The sequence below is a fragment of the Furipterus horrens genome, unplaced genomic scaffold (assembly GCF_987537825.1).
Source record: "Furipterus horrens unplaced genomic scaffold, mFurHor1.1.pri manual_scaffold_2, whole genome shotgun sequence".
In the NCBI taxonomy this organism is placed as follows: domain Eukaryota; kingdom Metazoa; phylum Chordata; class Mammalia; order Chiroptera; family Furipteridae; genus Furipterus; species Furipterus horrens.
This window is the reverse complement of record NW_028327172.1, coordinates 106,376,993-106,400,391: the sequence shown is the minus strand read 5'-3', so window position 1 is coordinate 106,400,391 and position 23,399 is coordinate 106,376,993. Positions and strand designations below refer to the sequence as shown.

General features: G+C 37.8%; 1 protein-coding gene across 3 annotated transcripts in view; it reads left to right on the top strand.

Moving 5' to 3' along the window:
• FAM13A (family with sequence similarity 13 member A) overlaps positions 1-23,399 on the top strand; it is a 312,836-nt gene that overhangs the window by 119,082 nt on the left and 170,355 nt on the right. For all 3 annotated transcript variants that reach the window (XM_090266299.1, XM_090266298.1, XM_090266297.1), the window contains exon 6: positions 5,698-5,781. In XM_090266299.1, coding sequence (XP_090122425.1) covers positions 5,698-5,781 — 84 coding nt within the window. The remainder of the gene's footprint in view (positions 1-5,697; positions 5,782-23,399) is intronic.

The following is a 23,399-nucleotide window of genomic DNA, read 5'->3' as shown; positions in this document are numbered from 1 at the left end:
CAGCTCGCGATTCCAATGCTGGGGAAGGCAGACCCCCATTGCCTCAGACTGTGAGGGCCGGAGAGGGTGGGGACAAAGGAAGAAGCTCTCGGTCTCTCAGTGGAGAGTGAACGGCAGGAATCCATCTTGGACCCCCGCCCCCACACAAAGTGCCACAGTGTGGTGAGAAGGGTTGGCTGGTAGTGATGAGTGAACAGGGCTCTGCCCCCTATAGCGTAGGAGGTGTGACAGCCCCACCCAAGAAGTAAAGGTAAACACAAAACTGTCAGGATGGTACAGATTATGATAGAGATCCCAGTGATGCAGCTGACCAGACAGTAAATATCTAATCTAACGGATCAGCAGATAGGAAATCTTTCTGAGGCACAGTTCAGAGCTTCGGTTATATGAATGTTTACTGACCTAACAGCAGATCTTAAACAACATGGGGAAGGAATGAAGGCTAGTCCTGCTGAAATGAATGAAAACACATACGAAACTAGTGGTGAGGGAAAGAAAACCATGGATCAAATCAACAAATCGGAACATAAGGAAGGAATAAACAGTCAACCAATGCAGAAAGAGGAAACAAAAAGTGGGGAAATTGAGGACAGGCTCAGAAACCTATGGGACAGCTATAAGTGGGCCAACATCTGAATCCTAGGGTTGCCAGAAGGTGGTGAAGAACTAGAAATTGGAAAATTATATGAAAAAATAATGAAGCAGAACTTTCCTAACTTGGGGAAAGAAATAGACTTACAGGTCCAGGAAGCACAGAGAGTTCCAAAATGACTGGGCCCAGGGAGAACCACACCAAGACACATTATAATCAAAATGTCAAAAATTAAGGATAAAGAGAGAATCTTAAAAGCAGCAAGAGAGAAGAAGAGAATTATGTACAAAGGGGTCCCAATAAGACTATCAGCTGATTTCTCAAAAGAAACTGCAGGCAAGAAGGGACTGGCAAGAAATATTCAAATTAATGAAAAGCAGAAACCTACAACCACATTACTATATCCAGCAAAGCTGTCATTCAGAATAGAAGGGCAGAGAAAGTGCTTCCAGGACAAAGTAAAACTGAAGGAGTTCATCGGATCCAAACTACTGTTACATGAAATGTTAAAGGGACTTGTTTAGGAGAAAGAGGATCAAAACTATGAACATTAAAATAAAAATTATCACAACAACCAACAACAGAAGCTAGGGAATAGAAACAAAGGCAAACTCAGTAGGCAACAAGAATGGGAAACGAATTATAGGTATGGGGAACATTTTGTGGGGGAGGTCAGCAGGGAGGGGGAAGGGGGGAAAGGGAGGGAGATGGTTCATGAATTAAGAAGCATAGTAGGAGGGAGTGGAGTAGGTAGGAAGATGTTAAGAAGAACTATGTACAACCAGTGGGCATGGACTAAGGGGGTACAACTGGAGGGAGGGGTGTCACTGGGTGGAGGGGAACAAAGGCAAAAGAAATTGGGACAACTCTAACAGGATAATCAATAAAGCATATTTTTAAAAAAACAGGAGAAATGTAGAGGGACTGAAAGATTAGAAAGGGATATTATTCATTTATTTGGTTTACTCATTTACTACACAAATTGAGCTCCTACTATGTGCCAAACATTGTTCTAGGCCTTGTGGATGTATTGGTGAGCAAGACTGATCAAGTCCTCTTAGAGTAGGGTGAGATGAACAATAAAGAATTAAAACCAATAAGTATTAATGTCATTGCAGAAGACTGAAAAAAAAAATGTAGGGAGGTAGAGCATCAAATGGAAGGGGAGAACAATGGTGATTAGGTAAGTTGTTTTGGGAGGAAATCCTGCCTAGTAAAACTGCACAGAGACCTGGATGAAGTGAGGGAACAAATCTGTGAATAACTGGGAGTAGTGTGCTAGGCTGAGGGAACAGTGAGTGGGTCTCTATTTTTTAATGTTGTTAGGAGCTGATTAGTAAGGCCAGCAATGCCGTGATGAACAGGGTATTTTTTCAAACGTCCCTATTGTATTTTTAAATTGTGTTTTCCTAATAGTGAAGTAACACAGCTGGTTTAAGCAATTAGTTGTTGCACAGAAGTCATTAGACTGAGCAATCAGTTCAGTCAAAAGTCTCATTTTATGTAGTCCGACTGTTTAAATATGAATATGCCTTATATAATATATTCACGTCATTTGTTTATTATTCCAATCTCCAATGGCCAGCATTGGAATGTCACATATAGTAGGGCTCAGTTAATATTTAAGTCAATTTTCATGTCCATAAATAGTTTAATACTTACAAACACAAAACACTCCCCACTTCAAACCTTTTCAAGGAAGTTCTAAGGGAAGTGTTCAAACCCAAACCCAAAATCTCTTTCCTTTGCCCAGGGAGTATAAGGACTTGATTTAAATGGCTTAAAAATTTTTTAAATGTAATTCACATACCATAGAATTCAGCTGGTTAAAGTACACAGTTTATTGGTTCTTAGTATGTCCACAAAGTGGTACAAACGTTATTAGTACCTAATTCCAGACCATTTTAATCACCCCCAAAGAAACCCTGTACAGATTGGAGCCATCTGTCACTCCCCACCGTGGTCACTCCCCATTTTCTCCTCCCAGCCCCTGGCAACCACTAAACTACTTCCTGGTTCTATTTGCCTCTCCTGGAGATTTCATTGAAGTGGAATTATAATGTGTCCTTTTGTATTTGGTTTCTTTCACTTAGCATGTTTTCCAGGTTAATCTATGTGTTTAGCAGGCATTAGTATTTCATTCCTTTTTATAGATGAATATTATTTCAGTGTGTGTATACACCATATTTTGTTTATCCATTCATCAGTTGATAGATGGTTGGGTTGTTTTCACTTTTTGGTTATTATGAATAATGCTGCTATGAGCATTTATGTAGAAGTTTTTGTGTGGACATATGTTTTTAATTCTCTTAGGCATATACCTACAAGTACAAGTGACTTTTTAAAGGCACAACCTTTAAAAAGTTTTGTCTTAAAAATATTTCTCACTAACTCCATAATATATGTTTTCAAAGAATACATTGTTATTACCAGTTACTTATCAAGCTACTAGTTGAATTATTTTCCTCTAGAAATCTGAGTAACGGTGGCCCTGCAAGAAATGTTTCCTCTGTCCTGGGGCTCTGGGCCCCGTCTCTCTGCCGGTTGCCTGGGTGCATGCCAGCATTTCAGCAACATTCTGGTGAGGCATTGAGGATGCATCTCAGAACAGGTGGCAGACTACCTTTTTGTCAGTAAATGTCACTTTTTCCCAGAAGAGTCATGAAATCTTGAAACACAAGGACTATAAAGGATTCTTGGAGCTCGTCTAATCAATCCCTTCCCTTCATTTTATAGACCTTAGAACTGAGGCTCCCCTGTGGTTAAAATGCTTGCCTGATTTCTCACAACTGGTTAGTTAGAGAATTTGGACAAGAAGCCAGGTCTCTTCTGACTCCTAGTTTAGTCCTCTGACTACTAAACTTTACTTTGTCTCTGTTGCCTGAATTTAAAGTAATAAAACAAAAAAATAAACATATTCATGTAGGTGGCATTTTCAGATAAAAGTTTACAGAAAATGCTTTCAGGCTGCTATAGGAAACAGCTGACTGTCAGCCTTATTAATTCACAGGAAAAAAGAGGGAAAATATAATTAAAGAAATACTTTCATTTTTAGTTTGTGCTTAAGAAATAATTACAGGTGTTTGTAAACATTGAGACAGTGATAAACAAAGGTCACCTATTCCTATTAATTTCCCTTAAGAGTCAACTTTTTTTCTTCTTATTACATTCTAATATTTACATACCAGTAGTTTAAAAAGGGGATAGAGGATTAAGTGTAATGACGTTAGTCAAGTGTAGTCAAATTACGCAATGGATTATGCACTTAATCACTTTGATCTTCTAAATGTCATGCTTGATATAGTTTATTTCTCTCACAGTGAGTCAGAAGTGGGAATGGGTTCATTCACTATTTCCAGTAAGTGGCTTTCCACCAACAGGTGTTGTGACTGGTGGGAAAGGGCAGGACTGGAATGCACACTTCTCTGGAGATCTCAGAAATGTACCCTTGGGTTCTTACATAGGGCTGTACGTGAGGCCACAGGCAGCTGAGAGCGTTGTCAGCACAACAGCTACTCTCCAGCTTAGAAGAGGCTCTTGAATCCCAAGTCTGGGAATATTGTTTCCTGGCACAAAGTTGAGAACAGGTGCTGTGTACAGCCCCGTGGTCCAGGCATGGGTCTCAGCTCCACCACTGTCTGTATGATCTTGGGCACATCACCTCAGGAACCTAGTCCCTCATCTGTAAAATTGGAAAGGAGTTGGGGAATTCACCAGATTTTGATCTTTAGAAATTGTTTTGGCTTTAAAATGCTATAGCTCTGCAACCTATTAACATATCAAGTGTATAGTATGAGAAGTCATATATAAAGATAAGAGCTCAGGCCTTAAATGTATACAGAATCATCATTCGGTCCTTGTGCTATTTGGCAAGTTACTTAATTTCTGTCAGCTTTCATTGTATTTTATACTTCAAAGGGCAGTGGTTCTAATAGTTCTTAGGGCTGTGGGGGGAAAATGGCTTTATGAATTCATAGTCTTTAGAACAGTGCCTGATACATCCTATGATTCAGTAAATATTTGTTAGTAGTAAGTAGTATTTTTATTTTCTTTAGGAACATTTTATCATAATAATATACTGTTCCCTTTAAAAATAAATGAATATAATTCCAGCAAATTTTAGTAATATTATGAAGTATGTAGAATACAATTTTTAAAAAATATATTAACTCTAAAGCAAAATAGGGTGATAAACCATAATTTAGATGATTGAATTGTACGTATGATGGGGAAAGAGATGGACACAGAGGTGAAGGTTATCAAGTGAGAGAAATCTGACTTATTTTCTCCCTTGCTTTAATGTTATATGTAATCTTCCTCTTATATATTTTTTGTTCTCTTAACTTGGAGATAGAATCATCCACGGAACATTTATCCAAGTTAATAGCTAATCAAGTGGGGTCTTATATTATTTTTTAAGACATCAACATCATTGTTGTTTTATTATCATGTTGAAATAAATAGTATCTATTCAACACCATGTGAGCAGCCTCCTAATTTCTGCTATTATATTTGTAAGTACTATTTTGGTATGAACCAAGGACTTAGGAGGGTCATAATTTTGGAAACAAATATTCAGATATTTTTTCTTAATTAAGATATTGGTATGAAACCATCACTATTCAATAGTAGTTTGCTGAACTACCTGAAGGAATTGGCTTAAGATAAAATATTTACAGAAACAACCAATTCATGATACTATGCAAAAAGTTGGCAACTCTAAGTTTGGTGGTTGGTATCTTGGAGAACTAACTGTCCAATTCTCAAAAAAAAAAAAAAAAAAAAAAAAGGTGAGCTGTCTGTGGATGTGTAAGTAACATGAAAGTGTAGATGAGATTTTTAATGGACATCTCTGAATACATCTGTCCTGTATGTTTCGCACCTACCCCATCAACCATCTTATCTTACTTCACTGTTTTACATGACAAACAAGAAAGGACACATTTGTGACTCCTCGCTACAATCTCATTAGCTTCTGATGTGAACAACTGAATCCAAAATGCCTTCTTGTTTCCTTGAAAAAGTTAACTTTTTTACTACATTGTAATTTCTGGCTAGGGTAATGTTCTTCAGTCTCTAAAGTTTCTTTTATGCTTCTTTTATAGGAGGCCAGTTGTAAGAATTCCTTACCCATCCTTCTAACAAAAGACTTAGAAAGAGACATGCAAAAACCATCTCCAAAAACTATGGTAAGCTATATCTGATAATTAGGCTTCCACATAAAACGTTGAGCAAGGCTCTGCACGTTCTTGTGTTTCCATGATCTGTTGTTGCTTCCATTTCCCTCAGCCTTTTTTTTTTTCTTTTTTGGACCTGGTGGTATAAAAGAATTTTTTATTTAGTTCATTTAATCCAAAGCTATATTCATCCAAAAATCTCTGACACTTTTGTATTTAATAGAAAGTGATATTCTTAGTAGTAGTGTTACTTCTGCTCAGTCAGGATTGTTTCCAGCTTACAGCATAGGAAATAGTTAAGTAAAGTAAATCTAACTTAGGTTATTACTTCAAGGGGTAAAATAAAATGTCTGAATATGATTTTTCTTTTTCAAAATGGAAATCACTTCATTGATTTTTTAATTATAAAATATAATTTTAGTTAAAATTTATTATAATTAAGTAATTTGTAATAATTAAAATATATTTTCAAAATTAGAAATAACACATGATCAGTGGAAAGTTTCTCCGTCAATTTTAACAAGTAAAAAATAAGAACTATCATACATGTGACATAATAAAGGGTCTAATGTGTAAAAGTTTGTTTTCCTTACTAAGAAAAATCCAGAATGTACATAATTGTTTTGCCAGTGAAAAGAAAAACTCTTTAACCCATTGTATGTCATAGAATTTGATCATTTGTCCAATCAGAAAAGTGATTACATGTATTTTAGAGCCCCTTTCCTAATCTTGCATCTTGTCTTTTGAGTAGAACTTCTATTTACTAGATGTGTAAAATATTCCTAACTGGCCACTATAGCAATTATAGAGCTACTTTTATTTTCTAGCTCAAAGACAAATGTTTTCCATACTTTATTGAGTTCACTTAAGTAAAATTTAAAGGAATTACAGTCTCTGATTTTAATCACCAGTTACTATAAAAAAATAATTATGGCTTTATTTATAAAAGCGAGTCAAGTGAAGTACTGAGTCATTATTTAGTGTCTTCTCTATGGTAAGAGCCTACTGTTTATTTTAAAAATAAATAAAAACATTTTTCTTTAAAACTTATTCCACCTTGAGGTTTTCTGGAAAATTATTTTAACTATCATGCCTTCCTTTCAGATTCAAACTATTTTTTGTACCTTTTTCAGTGAAATATTTGCATGTGCAAGCTTAAATGTAATTAATTCAAATGTATATAGAAATTTTTACTGTTTAATAAAATTAAATTTCAAAAATATGCTCATCTGATAAATGCATTGAAAAAATGTAGGATTTGAGGAAATTTTTAAGGTAACATGTGCTTATTAGCTCCATTTATATTGGTAGGGCTACCTTTAGGTGAAGAGTCCGTAGATGAATCACTTCCTAAATAACAGACACTATTGAAACCTATCATAAAAATTGTTTGAAGGGATTTATTATTCTTATGAAATTAATGTCATTTGGAATATTTCTGACATACACAAAATCAATAATTAGTATGCATTTATTATCCTCTGTTAGTCTTGCCGTATGGTTCATGAGCAAACTAACTCAACAGAAAAATTACTTCACTGGTTTAACCATGGTTAATAACTTTAGCTTCTTTGTGGCCTTATATGAGCAAGTTTAAGTTTACATTAATAAATTAGGCTTTGCTTAGTTTAGAGGTGATTAAACCTTTGTAATTTCAAATCCCAGAAATGAGGTAAACCCGAATATGTGAGCTGCCAGAGATTATAAGGCACTAGCTCTTTCACCAAGATGTTCTCTTAAGATCTTTTTCTCTCCAGTTGATCTTTGAAAGAAAGCTGAGGACACGTTTAAACTATGGTTGGTGTGTCTCTTTCTAGAGTGATGTAGGAAGCTATGAGAATGATGAGTATCCTTGGAATTATTGTAACTCCATTTGGCCTCCATAACTGTCCTTCTCCGACATCTCTAGTTATAACTGTATTTGTCTTGGATAGCTAAGTGTTCTATCTCTACATGGCTAGAAATGTGACATGGTAATCCAGAGGTGGCATATATCCATTGGCTCTGTAAATGTCTCTCTAGTCTAAGTCATCTTTCACCATGCGTGTTCACTCTGCCAGCTGTTGTCTGTGCTCTTAGGCAATGGGAAGGATTATATTTCTCTTCCTTAGGTAGAAAAGCCTCTTCTTGCTTTGGGCCCAAGCTGAAAAAAAACTGGTAACTCCAATATACAGTGCCATGACACTTCCTGGATGAGCAACAGTCACCAGCTCTGCTAGCTCGAGGACACAGTCATGTAGCCATTTCCTGTCCAGTACTGTATAGACTACATATGCAAAAGTAATTTGAATTCATGATACTAAAGAGAACATCTTTTTCTACTACTTACTTTTAAACTGTCTATGAGTTTTTATTTAAAGTGCATATATTATAGACAATGTGCAGTGGGGTGATTGTTTTTTATCCATTCTGACCTCTACCTTTCAGTGATATAGTTATTGATATGGTTAGATTGTAGGTCTACCCTCTTATTATATTTTCTGTATGTTCTTTCTGATTTTGTTTTCTGTTGTTTCTTTTATGCCTTTTAGATTATTGAACTTTTTAAAAATTCCATTTTTATTTGTCTTTTGGTCTTTCAGCCATAGCTCTTTGCATTGTTGTTTTAATTATTACAATACACATTCTTAACATTTCACACTCTACTCAGTTAATGTTTTAATACTTTACATAAAATCTTAAGAACCATGTAATCATAGATTCATTTATTCTCCTTTTCTTCTTTATGCTATCCTTGTCATATGTATTATATCTTAATAACTCAACAACATAATGTCAAAAATTTTTACTTTAAACTGTCATATGTATTTCAAATAAATCAAGAGAAACACAATTTTTTTTTATATTTACACATACAAAGATCTGTCTGAAAAAAGTCCAACCATTGTTAATATAACAAGAACGGTTTGTGCAACATTGATGTAATGGGCTGCAAAGGAGAATGGACTAGAATGTGAACACTGACAACTTCACTGTACTAGCCAGTGGGGGCAGTAGACACCACTGAGTGAGCATGTGTACTGTGTGACCATTGCATTGAAAATGACTGAGTGAGTAGAGCAATGGATCTGCTTCAAATTTTGCATTAAGTTTGAACATTCCTCTGTGGAAACTATTCAGATGATTCAGAAGGCCACAGCTATGGGCATCTGGTGACTGGCAGCTTCAACATAACAACACAACAGCTCATACATCACATCTCATGCACTTTTTTGTGAAATGTCAAATCACACAGGTGACTCAGCCCCACTCCCCCTATAGCCCATATTTGACACCCAAAAGTAAAATCACCTTAGAAAGAGAAGAGATTTCAGCCAATCCATGAGATTCCAGAAAATATGATGGGACAGCTGATGGAGATTGGGAGAACTGTGTGAGATCCCAAGGTGCCTACATTGAAGGGGACTGAGGTGTCATTGTCTTATGTACAATGTTTCTTGTATCTTGTATCTTCTTCAGTAAATGCCTCTATTTTTCCTTATATGGCTGGTTACTTTCTGGACAGACCTCGTAAATGTAGTTACCATTTCTGGCACACTTTATTCTAACTGAAGCAGTCAATTTCTATAATTTCTGTACAACAGAATCTCCTTTAGCATTTTTCATAGTTACAGATCTCCTGGTGATGAAATCTTAGTTTTTTAAATCTAAAGATAACTTAATTAGGTTTTAAATATTTTCTTTTACTCCTTTATTTTTTATTATTTTTTAAAGTATATTTTATTGATTATGTTTTTAAAGTAGTTCCAATTTTTTCCCCTTTTCGTTCCCCTCTGCCCAGTACTCCACTTCCCTCCAGCAATCCCACCCCTCTTATATCATGTCCATGGGTGGTGCATATAAGTTCTTTGGCTTCACCCTTTCCTCTATTATTTTTAACTTCCCCCGATTTTGTACCAACCAATTATGATTCTTAATCCCTGCACCATTTCCCCATTTCTCCCCCTCCCTACTCCCAGCTGATAACCCTCCAAATGATCTCCATACTTATGATTCTGTTCCTATTCTGGTTTGATTAGTTGGATTTTGTTTATATTTTTTCGATTCAGTTGTTGGTAGTTATGAGTTTCTTGTTATTTTAGTGTTCATAGTTTTGATCTTCTTTTTCTTACATAAGTCCCTTTTGCATTTCATGTAATAATAGCTTGGTGATGATGAACTCCTTTAGCTTCACCTTGTCTGGGAAGCACTTCATCTGCCCTTCCATTCCAAATGATAGCTTTGCTGGATAGAGTAATCTTGGTTGTAGGTTGCTTTTTATCACATTGAATACTGCTTGCCAGTCCCTTCCTGCCTGCAAAGTGTCCTCTGATAAATCAGCTGATAGTCCTATAGGCAGCCCCCTGTAGGCAACTCTCCGCCTCTCTCTTGCTGCCCTCAGGACTCTCTCTTTATCTTTCACCTTTAGCGTCTCAATCCTGATGCATCCTGGTGTGGTCCCCTCTGGGTCCAGCTTACTCAGGACCCTCCATGCTTCCCGGACCCGTATGTCCATTTCCTTCAAAAATTTGGGAAGTTTTCCTAATTTTTTTCAATTCTTGCTTCCTCATTCTGCACTGGTTGACTTTTTTTCTTCCTTATGTTCCAAATCATTGATTTGAACCCCGTTTTCCTTCCCTTCACTATTGCTTTTATGTGGATTTTCCTTCGCTTCACTTAGCATAGCCTTCAATTCTCTTATGCATTTGCCGTACTCACGCATACCTATCAAGCCTGTGAGCATCTTTATCACCAGAGTTTTGAATTCTGCCTCTGTTAGATTGTCTATCTCGTCATCTGTTAGGTTGGCTATCTCCTCATCCCTTAGATCTCCCACTGGATCCTTGATCCGTTCCCCCTTTTGGGCCATACTTCTCTGTCTCCTCATTCTGACAGGCTCCTGTGTTTATTTGCTATCACTCCTGTTACATAGTAAGGGGCAGAGCCTTAGCAATTCCTCAGTGCAGGGCGACCTGCTTCACCATGTTGTGGCACTGTATGTGGGGTAGGGGTCCGAGAGGGAACAATGCCGCCTGCCCAGCACTCATCCCTTTTCCAGGCACTTCTTCCATTTCTGCACTGGACTGACGCCCCTCTAGCTGCTGCCCTGGCCATCGTTCCCAGAGTGGATGGGTCTGTGGATGTTCTAGGACTGTGGGGGCCCTTTAAACAAGCGGACTCTGCTGAGACTGGCAGTTTCTGCCTCCACTCCAACCCCCACTGCTCTGCACAGTCAGAAGCAATGAGGCTTTATTTTTCCCTGGTGCTGGGACCATGAGCTGCAAGGCCTGGGGAAGAGCTGGGAACGCTCCCCAGGTGTCCCTCCTGACTTTTTAAAAATGTGTGAGTGCACTTTCCGCCAGCCCGCTGCTGCCGCTGCCACCACCACACTGCATCTTCTCCACCCCTCCTACCTGTCTGGATGAGTATTTCTTTTTTATATCTTTGTTTGCTGGACTTCCATACAGTTTGATTTTCTGGAACTTCTGGTTGTTTGTAGTTTTGAGGTAGTTGTATTTTTTCTTAGTTGTGGAGGGAGACGTAGCATGTCTGTCTACGCCTCCACCTTGGCCGGAAATCCTTTTTTACTCTTATTAAATTTATTGAGATGACGTGGTTAACAAAACTATTTAGGTTTTCAGATGTGCAATTCCATAATACATCATCTATATATTTTATTGTGTGTTCACCACCCCATGTCAAGTCGCTTTCTATCACCATTTTCCCCCTCTTTACCCTCTTTTACCTCTCCCATCTCCCTTTTCTTCTGACAATCACCATACTATTTTCTGTGCTTATGAGTTTGGTTTTGTTTGTTCATTTGTTTGCTTAATCCCTGATTTTGCCCCGATTTCGGCAGTACAGAGCCATTAGGAGTCTGGCATGTGGCGCCACTGGAGCCTGGAGGGTGGTTCTAGCTGTTTTCCCATAAGGGGAAGTGCCAGTCAGGTTCATGGAAAAGGAGGGGATTGGATCCCACCAGGAAGCCATACAACTCAAGTCACTGACACCGCCTAATTCTGCTCAGACATCCACACCCTGGCTAAGGGAGCTGACTCCTCAGCAGGGTTTAAACTCTGCAGGGTGGTGTCAGAGGGAGTCCAGAGGATGGGGGTATTGCTTTCCCCTAGGCTGATGCCATATGTTGGGGAGTGCTCTGCTGGAGAAAGATGGCTTCTCCAATATGGGAGGAGGACTCAGCACAAGGATCCTGGCAGCTGTCCCTTCAGTGCTTTCCCCAGAGCCACCAACCCCAGACTCTCCTCATGTGACTCTAGCCCACTCCATTCCGCCTTTGCCAGAGCCCAGGGTGCGTAGCTAAGAATGGGATTTTGTGTATTGGCCCTTTAAGAGGGCACTTATTGCTTTTCACAGCCAGTTGTTATGTGAGTGCTTTGCCCAGTTCTGATGTTGCAGGCTGGGGAGCCCAGCTTGGGGTTGAGACCCCATGTTTCTCAAGGTGAACCCCTCTGTAGCTGAGATATCCCTTTGGAAACTCAGCCACCACACGTGAAAGCGGGGCCAGCCCTTTTCGTGTCTCCATCCTTCCTACCAGTCTCAGTGTGACTTCTGTAAATTCTTGGTTATAAGACTTCTCTTCTGCTCATATTCAGTTGGTTTTTGAGGTTGATTATTCTATAATTTAGTTTAATTCCAGTTTGGTCCTGGAAGGTGGTAAGTATAGCTTCCACCTACTCTGCCGCCATCTTGAACTCAATTAGCTTTAAATTTTGAGGAATATTTTTTGCAAATAAAGTATTCTATGTTTATAATTGTTTGATTTTTTTTCCCCAGCCCTTTAAAATGCATTTCATTGTCTTATTGTTTCTTCTGTTTTTTGTTCTCTTTCTGATGATAAGTTTGGAATCATTATGTCATTGTTTCTTTATATTTAAAATGTCATTTGTCTCTTTAGTGCTTTCAATATCTGACTTTATTGGTTTTCAGTGTATTGACTATGAAGTGCTTAACTGGGTTTTCTTCACTTTCTTCGGCCTGAGGTTTATTTACTGCAATTTTTAATGGTAAATTATGTCTTTTAACAAATTTTGAAAGTTTTAAACTGTTACTTCTTTTTTAAAGTATGTTTTATCAATTACATTATTACAGTTGTCCCAATTTTTCCCCCATTGCCCCTCTCCACCTAGTAGTCCTCCTCCCTCCAGCAACATACCCGCGCCACGACCCCCCAGCGCCCCCCCACTTAGTTCATGTCCATGAGTCATGCATATGAGTTCTTTGGCTTCTCCCTTTCCTATACTATTCTTAAGAATCCCCTCTCTATTTTTTGCCTACCAGTTATGCTTTTTAACCCCTGTACTTTTTCCCCCATCCTCCCCCTCCACCCTCCCAGTTGATAACTCTCCAAACAATCTCCATACCTATGATTCTGTCCCTGTTCTGGTTGTTTGCTTAGTTTGTTTTTTCTTTCTTTTTTTTTTTAGATTTAGTTGTTTATAGTTGTAAATTTGTTGCCTGTTTGGTGTTCATAGTTTAAGTCTCTTGAAGATTTCACATAATAATGGCTTGGTGATGATAAACTCCTTTAGCTTTACCTTGTCTGGGAAGCACTTTATCTTCCTTTCATTCTAAATGATAGCTCTGCTGGATAGAGTAATGTAGGTTATAGGTCCTTACTTTCCATCACTTTGAATACTTCTTGCCAGTCCCTTATTGCCTGCAAAGTTTCTTTTGAGAAATCAGCTGATAGTCTTATGGGAACTTTTTTGTAGGTAACTCTCTGCTTTTCCCTTGCTGCTTTGAAGATTCTCTCTTTATCTTTAACCTTTGACATCTTAATTGTGTTGTGTCTTGGTGTGGTCCTCTTTGGGTCCAACTTGTTTAGGACTCTTTTTGCTTCCTGGACTTCGATTTCTATTTTCGTCACCAAATTAGGGAAGTTTCCTTTCATTATTTTTTCAAATAAGTTTACAATTTCTTGCTCTTCCTCTTTTCCTTCTGGCAGCCCTATGATTCGGATGATGACATTTTTGGAAATGTCCCAGAATCTTCTTACACTATCTTTGTTTATTTTAATTATTGTTTCTTTTTTCTGCTCTGGTTGAAAATTGATTTGAATCCCAGCTTTCTTCCCTTCACTGTTGGTTCCCTGTGGACTTTTCTTTATTTCACCTAGTGTAGCCTTCATTTCTTCCTTTATTTTTTTGCCATACTCTGAGTTCTCTGAGCATCCTTATCACCAGTGTTTTGAACTCTGCATCAGATAGGTTGGCTATCTCCGTTTCATTTAGTTCTTTGGGGTGAGGGTCGTTCTGTTCTTTTGTTTGGGCCACATTTCTTTGTCTCCTCAATTTCGCAGCGTTCTTCTGTTTGCTCTGTGTATTAGGTAGAGCTGCTTTGAGTCCCTGCCTTAGTAGCATGGCCTACCGTAGAAAAGGTGCCTATAAATTGTGTAGGGCAGAACCTTAGGTAATAGCCAGTGTGGTGCAACCTGTTCACTGCTTTGTGGCTCTGTGTGTGTTGGAGGGGAGGGGGTGGTGGCTCAGAGAGGGGTCTGTGCTGCTGCATGGTTTCTTGATGTTTGCCTGGCATTTGGCCCAATTCCAGCCACTTCACCTACTCCCCATATGTGACTGGCACCCTTCTAGCTTCTGCCCTGTTATTAAATCCCAGAGTAGGTTAGTTTGCATACATTTTAAGACTGTGCAGGGCCTTTAAGCAGAGTTTTCTAAAAATCTGGCAGTTTCTTCCTCTGCCCTAACCCCCACTGGTTTATACAGCCAGAAGTTATGCGGATTTATCTTCCTGGCACTGGAACCTTGGGTTGTGCTGTCTGCTCTGGGGCTTGGATCATTCACTCCCAAGGGATCCTTCCCAGTTTTTATCCACCACACGTGAATGTGGGACTGCCTGTGCCCAGAAGCCATTGCCACCACCTCTCTGCGCCACACTGCATCTCCTCGTTCTCCACCCCATCTCTACATCTTTGCCCCTCCTATCCATCTGGATGAATGTGGCTTCTTTAAATCTTTGGTTGTTGGTCCTCCATACCATTCAATTTTCTGACATTTTCAGGTGTTATTTGTTTTGAGGCTTAGTTTTAAGTCTTTTTGTGGTTGCAAAAGGAGGCAAAACTTGTCTACCTTAACCTCCATCTTTACCCTGCAGCCTGGCTTCAAACTATTACTTCTTTTAAAGTAATTTTTTTTTATTCAATCTCTTTTTCCTAGAGTACTGATAGCTTTATGTTAGATCTTTTGATATTGTCCCTCAGTGCTGTTAAATCTTTTAAAATTTTTTCTGTTCTTCTGATTGATGACACCTAATGTTTTATCTCAAAGTTTAATGACACTTCTGTCACCTCAAGTCTGTAAGAGGCCATCTTACAAATTTTTTTCTAAGACACTGTATTTTAATTTATATAAATTTTATTTATTACGAACCATGGGTATGGACTTGGGGGGGGATGCTGGGGGAGGGAGATACTGGGTGGAGGGGAGTAAAGGGGAAAAAATTGGAACTACTGTAACAGCATAATCAATAAAATATACTTTAAAAAAAAATTTTATTTAGTGGTTTTATTTTATAGGTTCTGTTTTCCTTCTGATATTTCCTATTTACTATGAGCGTATTTTCCTTTAGCTGATAAAAATTTTTGTCTGCTAAATCCTATATTTAGATAACCTGAGGTCAGACTTCCTCATTTGCCTTTCTTTTGAATATGAGAATTATTGTTTTGCTTCTTCGTATGTCTAATATTTTATTATTATATCCTTGATATTGTGAATGATATTTTTAAGTCACTTGATTTTCTTAGTATTTCTCATGTTGACTGGACAAAATCTCCAAGCTTTGACTTAGTTTACCTAAGCATAAGAAGGCTATCATGTGCCTTACAGGGGATATATATATACATATATATATATATATATATATATTCATAAGCATTGTTCAGACATGAATTATAGTGCAATTAGTTATGAGGTTGTTAATAAATCAACAATTATATTAAATGTCTTTAAACAGAAACACATATAAAACAAAGTAATACTTTGATCAGCTGATTAAAATGTCTTCAGAGGCCCCTAGGAACCTAGCGCTGTATTTCCCTTTAGGAACAGTGATTTAGTATTCACTAATTTAGTGTTTATGACAACTTAACAAAACATAACTACCACAAATGAGAATAAACTGGATATTTATTTAAAGGTTTTGTGATATTCTATTGTATGACTATGACACATCTTATTTTTCCCTTGTTTAAATTCAGGTTATTTTCAACATTTTAATTATAAAATGCTACAAGAACATATTAATATATTTTATCACAACTTGTAGCTAGAAATGTAACACTAAGGTGTCTATACATTTGCCATATTGGTCCCTCGATTAATTCATTCTTCCATTAATAGTATGTGGCCTTCCAAGTGTTCTACAAACTGGTGAACATGTGACATAATCAGCCTTAAATGTTTACAAACATACTAGATGTAAATTAGAGTCTCTCTAATTGAGATGTAAAAATTGTTTTTCTGATTTCCAGTGAGATTGAAAATGTTTTTTTTGTTTGTTTGTTTTTTGGACTTATATTCTAAAGGTTAAAAAGTGAAAATTCAGTCAAATTGAATAATTTAAAATAATTAAATATTAAATTTTATGCACAAAGTTGACCCTTGGGTGATTGTAAATATAGAGACAAAAGAAAAAGCTGAAAGAAATGAATGAAATAAAACATGGGTCTGCATATAATGGCCCACAGAACAAATCCAGCCCACAACCTGTTTCTATACATGGAGTTTTGTTGGAACAACATGCCCATTTCTTTACATAGGGCTGCTTTCATAGGAAAACAATGGAGTTGAGCAATTGTGACAGTCACTGTATAACTCAAAAAGACTAAGATATTTACTATCTGGCTTTTTACAGAAAAAGTTTGACAACTCCTGTCATAGAATCATATTTGCAGTAGATCAATGTAAACACCCGAATCTTTCTCAGTACTAATTACTTTTATTATTTGCTATCAGCACTAGTAGATACTAAAATTCAGAATTTATATGATTGAAATTTTTTTGGTATTCTGTTGGGTATATTTTACAGTTATATTGTCATTTTAAAACGTACCTAAAGATGATAAGGTATAAATTCTTTATTAGTTCCAAACAGATGAACTTATTATTTACTTAAGTCATGTTTCCTGTTGTTTAATATTTTTCTTTTCTTATAATTATGCTGAACATAACAACACTGTTCTTATAGTTTCCCCTTTACCTTTTAATCTAATGGGTCACTTCTTTTAGCATTCTAGAAGTGCTCTATTTTTTTAAATTAAATGAATTGGCGGTAACATTGGTTAATAAGATTGTATTGCTTTCAAGTGTACAATTCTATAGTACATCACCTGAGTATTGCATTCTGTGCCTATTGCCCAAAGTCAAATATTATTTTTTTTGTCATATATTTGACCCCCTTTAACCTTTACTACCCTCCCATCCAACTTCCCTCTGGTAACCACCCTACTCTTGTTTGTGTTTATGAGTTTTTGTTCACTTTCAGTTTTATATCATACCTATGAGTGAAATCATATTATTGTTAACATTTTCTGTCTCACTTATTTAGCTTAGCATGTTGTCATCTTTTTTATGGTTGAATAGTATTCCATTGTATATATGTACTACATCTTCTTTATGCAATCACCTAGCAAGGACACATGTTGTATCTATGTCTTGGCTACTGTGAATAATGCAGCAGTGAACATAAGGATGCATATACCTTTGTGAATAAGTTTTTTCAAATTTTTGGTTAAATACCTGAAAGAGGGGTTGCTGAGTCATATGGTGACTCTATCATTTTTTTTTCCATTATTTTTTTAAAATATGTTTTACTGATTATACTGTTACAGTTGTCCCAATTTCCCTTCTCTCTGCTCCCCTCCACCCGGTGGACCCCCTCCCACCAGTTATCCCCCCTTTTAGTCCATGTCCATTGGTTGTGCGTATAGTTCTTCTCAACTTCTTCCCGTCTACTCCATTCCCTCCTACTATGGTTCTTAATTCCTGTACTATCTCCCTCCCTCTCCCCTTACCCCCTCCCTGCTGACCTCCCCCCAGTATGTTCCCCATACCTATAGCTCTTTTTCCACTCTTGTTGCCTTTTTAGTTTGCCTTTGTTTCGATTCCCTAGTTTCTGTTGTTGGTTTATGTGATGCAATTTTCATTTTAATGTTCATAGTTTTGATCCTCCTTTCTCTAAACCAATCACTTTAACATCTCATATGATAGAGGTTTGGATCTAATGAACTCTTTCCGTTTTATTTTGTCCTGGAAGCACTTTCTCTGCCCTTCTATTCTGAATGACAGTTTTGCTGGATAGAGTATTTGTGGCTGTAGGTTTTGGGTTTTCATTTCTTTGAATATTTCTTACCAGTCCCTTTTTGCCTGCAGGGTCTCCTTTGAGAAGTCAGCTGATAGTCTAATTGGGACCCCTTTGTACATAATTCTCTTCTTCTCTCTTGCTGCTTTTAAGATTCTCTCTTTATCTTTAATTTTTGACAATTTGATTATAATGTGTCTTGGAGTGTTTCTCCTTGGGTCCAGTTTTTCTGGAACTCTCTGTGCTTCCTGGACCTGTAAGTCTATTTCCTTCCCCAAGTTCTGGAAGTTCCGCTTCATTACTTTTTCACATAATTTTTCAATTTCTAGTTCTTCTTCTTCTCCCTCTGGCAATCAATCCTATAATCTGTATGTTTGATCTCTTACAGCTGTCCCAGAGGTTTCTGATCCTCTCCTCACTTTCCTTGCTTTCTGTTTCCTCTTTCCTCACTGGTTAACTGTTTGTTCCTTCCCTATGTTCCGGTTTGTTGATTTGATTTCTGGATTTTATTTCCTCACCACTTGTCTCGTATGTGTTTTCATTCTTTTCAGTATGAGTGGCTTTCAGTCCTTCCTCATCTTGTTCCAAATCTTTTATTAATCCTGTAAGCCACCTAATGACTATAGCTCTGAATTGAGCCTCTGAAAGGTTTCTTATTTGTTCATCTGTCAGATTCATCATCTGCTGCCTGGTGAGCTGTGTCACCGGGATTTCTATAGTTGTCTTCCTCATTTTGACAGATTTGTGTTTTGCTTTGCTTCTTGGGCAGGCTATAGGGGGCAGAGCCGCATGTACTCGTCACTACCCTGTAACCTGTGGTGGTCTGCAACCTTTTTTGCTACACTGTGGTGCTTTGTCATCTCTACCCGGTGACTGGTGGTGATCCACATCCTTTTTCACCGCACTGTGGCGCTTTGTGTGGGGACGGGGGTCCAAGATGGATTCCTGCCGTTATTCTCCACTAGGAAACCGGGATGTGTCCTCCCGCCCTCTGGGCCTCACCATCCGAGGCAATGCGGGAGCTGCCTTTTCCTGCCCTGGGGTTGCGGTCTGCAGGGGCTCGCCTGCTGCTATCCCTGGTGTACCGCAAGCAGCACCGCCTGACTTCTGCTCTTCCTACCTGTCTGACGAGCACTGCTGGTTTATAACTTCATATGTTGGTCTTCTGTGTAATTTTATTTTCTGGAATTTCTAGTTATCCTTTATTCTGGGGTAGTTGTATTCCTTTCTAGTTGTAGAGGGAGACCAAGCGTGTCAGTCTCAGCCTCCATCTTGGCCGGAAGTCCTATCCTCAATTTTTTGAGGAGTATCCATACTCTTTTCAATAGGGCCTTTACATTCCCACCAGCAGTGAATGAGGGTTCCTTTTTCTCCACAAGCTCTCCAACACCTTTTACTTGTCTTGTTGATAATATCGATTCTAACATGTATGAGGTGGTTACTCATTACAGTTTTGATTTGCATTTCCATAATAGCTAGTAAGGTTGAGCATTTTGGAAGAATCAACAGTTAAAATGTCTATATTACCCAAAGCAATATGCAGATTTAATGCAATCCCCATCAAAATCCCAAGAACATTTTTTAAAAAGAAATATAACAAAAAAAATTATCAGATTTGTATTGCACCACAAAAGACCTTGGATAGCCAAAGCAACCCTGAGAAAAAAGAACAAAGCCAGAGGTATCACCTACCCTGACTTCAAATTATACTACAAAGCAATGGTAATCAAAACAGCCTGATGTCGGTAGAAAAACAGACACACAAACCATTGAAACAGACTTCAGAATTCAAAAATAAACCCACATGTATATGGGCAAATAATTTTTGATAGAAGAGCCAAAAACATACAATGGAGAAAAGAAAGGCTGTTCAATAAATGGTGCTGGGAAATTGGAAAGCCACACGCAAAAGAATGAAATTAGGCTACTGTGTGTTTCCATGTACAAAAATTAACTCCAAATGGATCAAAGACCTAAATATAAGACCTGAAACAATAAATTACATAGAAGAAAACATAGGTACTAAATTTATGGACCTTGGTTCTAGAGAAGATTTTATGAATTTGAGCCCAAAGGCAAGGGAAGTAAAGGCAAAAATAAATGAATGGGACTATATCAAACTGTAAAGCTTACGTACAGCAAAAGAAACTGACAGCAAAATAAAAAGTTAATAGAATGAATGGGAAAAGATACATATTTGCAAACAACAGCTCTGACCATGGATTAATATCCAAAATATATAAAGAACTCATACAACTCGACACCAGACAGCAAACAATCCAACTAAACATGGGCAGAGGACCTGTGCGAGAGTATCTGATCCCGCAGATCCCTCAGCGCGGATGAAAGAACTGACTCAGAGACGAATTATCTGAGGAGAGAGAAAGGTGAGTGTCTCTCAGAGGAGATCACTGATCACTCTTTTCTCAGGGTTTTTATTGAGTTTGCTACTTGTGGAAATGCACAGGATAAGCATGCAGACCTCCACCAAATGGTTCGGAGTAATAACAAAGGGAAACAAGTTAATATAGGGAGATAGGTAGCAAGACTGTGAGGTGCCAACACATATCATAAAACTCTAAATGTCTCTTTTTACTTAAGCATTTTGTTTTCACATTTTACTGATAAGAATTTGTGGCTACACAGAGCAAACAGGATTCATTAGCTTCAAAGAGTACATTGCATTCCTATTCTACTTCTAAAACTCTCCAGAGTGTGGGACTGGCAATATGATATGTGGGGCACGTTTGTCAGCCAGTTAAGGCTTATGGGCCAGTGTTTCAGTCCTGGCTCCACACAGCGGCTACAGCCCTCTGTGCCATACATACCAGTCTCCCACAGACCTAAACAGATGATTCTTCAAAGAAGGCTTACAAATGGCCAACAGAAAAGATGCCCAACCTCACTAGCAAATAGGGAAATGATAAGTCACTTTTAGAGTGAATTGCTTACCAGGCTTCTACTGAGATACTGGCTAAAATAAAAAGAATAGACAATGTGGATAGAAAAAAATTAATTTTCAAAACTTTATTATAGCCTTGGCTGGTATGGCTCAGTTAGTTGGAGCATCATCCTGTGGACCAAAGGGTTGCAGGTTCAATTCCTAATCAGGGCTCATACACAGATTGTGGTTTCAATCTCTGGTTGGGGCACATACAAGAAGGCAACCAATAGATGTTTCTCTCTCCCATCAATATCTCTCTCTCCCATCAATGTCTCTCTCTCTCTCTCTCTCTCTCTCTCTCTCTCTCTCTCTCTCTCTCTCTCCCTCCCCCTCCCTCTCGCTCTCCCTCTCTCTCTCTCCCTCTCCCTCTCCCCCCCCTCTTCTCTCTCCCTCTCCCTCTCCCTCTCTCTCTCTCTCTCTCTCTCTCTCTCTCTCTCTCTCTCTCTCCCCCTCTCCCTCTCCTTCTCTCTCTCTCTCTCCCTCTCCCTCTCGCTCTCCCTCTCTCTCTCTCTCTCCCTCTCCCTCTCGCTCTCCCTCTCTCTCTCTCTCCCTTTCCCTCTCCCTCTCCCTCTCTCTCTCTCTGTCTCTTTCTCTCTTTCTCCTTCTCCCCTCTCCACCCCACCCTTCTCTCTCCCTCCACTCCCCACCACCGCCACTCCTGCTTCCTCTCTAAAAGCAGTGAAAAAGTATCCTCAGGAGGATAAAAAAATTTATTATAATCTTGATCAGTGTTTCTCCTGCTTTTACTTTCTTTCTGATTTATATTTGCTGAAGTCAGGGTAAACATCCAATTAAAGTTTTAACATGAAGCAGAGAACCAGTTCAAGTAAAAAATTTTCATGCTGTTCTCCAATCCCAAAGTGTAAATCTGAATAAGAGGATCAAATAGGGTTGTATTTAAGAAGAAAAGTAAACAAAACTTGGAAGACATTGAGAGAGAGGGACAATAAATCAGTCATTCATTCAACATGCATTTATTGGGTGTCTACACCAGGTAGTATATCAGACTCAGTTAAATATTGATATGTTCCCAGGAACTCATTTATATCTCTTCACAGATATTTTATTTTTCTCTCTGGATGGGGCTGTACATTAACATTTTTTCTAATGTTTATCACAAGGTGTTGGTTACTCCCTTGAAATACCCCTTGATTTCTGTAGTCATGAAATAGAGATACTTGGGAGAGTGTACTATTTATTTCCTCACAAGTTTTATGCCTAGAGTTTTAATAGTTACCAGCTTTCAGTGTGATTACTTAGTTACAGCTATGAATGGAAGAGAAAGGAAGATTTTATTTTTTTTCTATTATTTAAAAGAAAAACACTTTTAAAAAGCACAGTACATATTCATAAAGAAACCAGTTAGCTCATATACGTAGATAACTCTGTGTTAAAATATCACAAACACAATGAAACTGAGTTATCTTGATTAGTAACTCCTAAGGAAAGATATGATTCAATGGAAAGATGGAAGAAATATATTTGAATCTTCACCAACATCCACATCTGCCCATCAAATACTAACTAATCACTCAAATGAGTCTTCTTTGAAGCCTTTCCTGTCATTCTTCTCCCTGATGGGAATGATCATCTCTATTGTGTCCCAATGTCAGTATGTTATTCTTTGACTACTTCTTTGTCTGCCTTTCAGTAGAATATAAACTCTTGTCAGAATAAGGCTGTGTGATATTCATCCTCATGTATATAGAGCCTGACATATTGCCTGCCGTAGACACTCAGTAAATGCTTAAGTGAATAAATGATTTATTCTCCCTCTTTCATTCTTTTATTAGAGTGTACAGCAGGTCCTTGATTAGTGTTCAATATTATATCATTATAATGTTGATGAGATGCCTTAGGAACTTAACAGTTGTTTATATCAATTAGCTTATGGCGAAAATGGTTTTATTATATCTTTTCACCACAGTTCCAAGATCCTACTGAGGATATTAAGTAGAAAATTGCTTAATATAGTCCATTATTTTTACATAATTCTTGATCCTCAATACAACCTTATTTTTCTTCTTCAGATTTACACTTTGAGATTTTAGACCATGATGAAAATTTATATTTGAACTCATTCTCCACTTCATGTTAAAACTCTTTTAATTGGGTGCTTACCCTGATGACTCTAGGCCTTAATTTACTCAACTTGTTACCAGGGACCTCACATCCCTTTATTCCATATTTTTTCTTTTTTCTTTTTTTTCTTTAATATTTTTTTTAAATGGAGGAAAAAAATTAAGAAAAACATAGTTATTTATACCCATCATGTCCCTAGGTCAAAAGACTCTCTGTGACCATATTGTATTGCGTAGAATGATAAAGACTGGTAATTACCCTAGAATTCTTGGATCTACCCAACCCTCATATA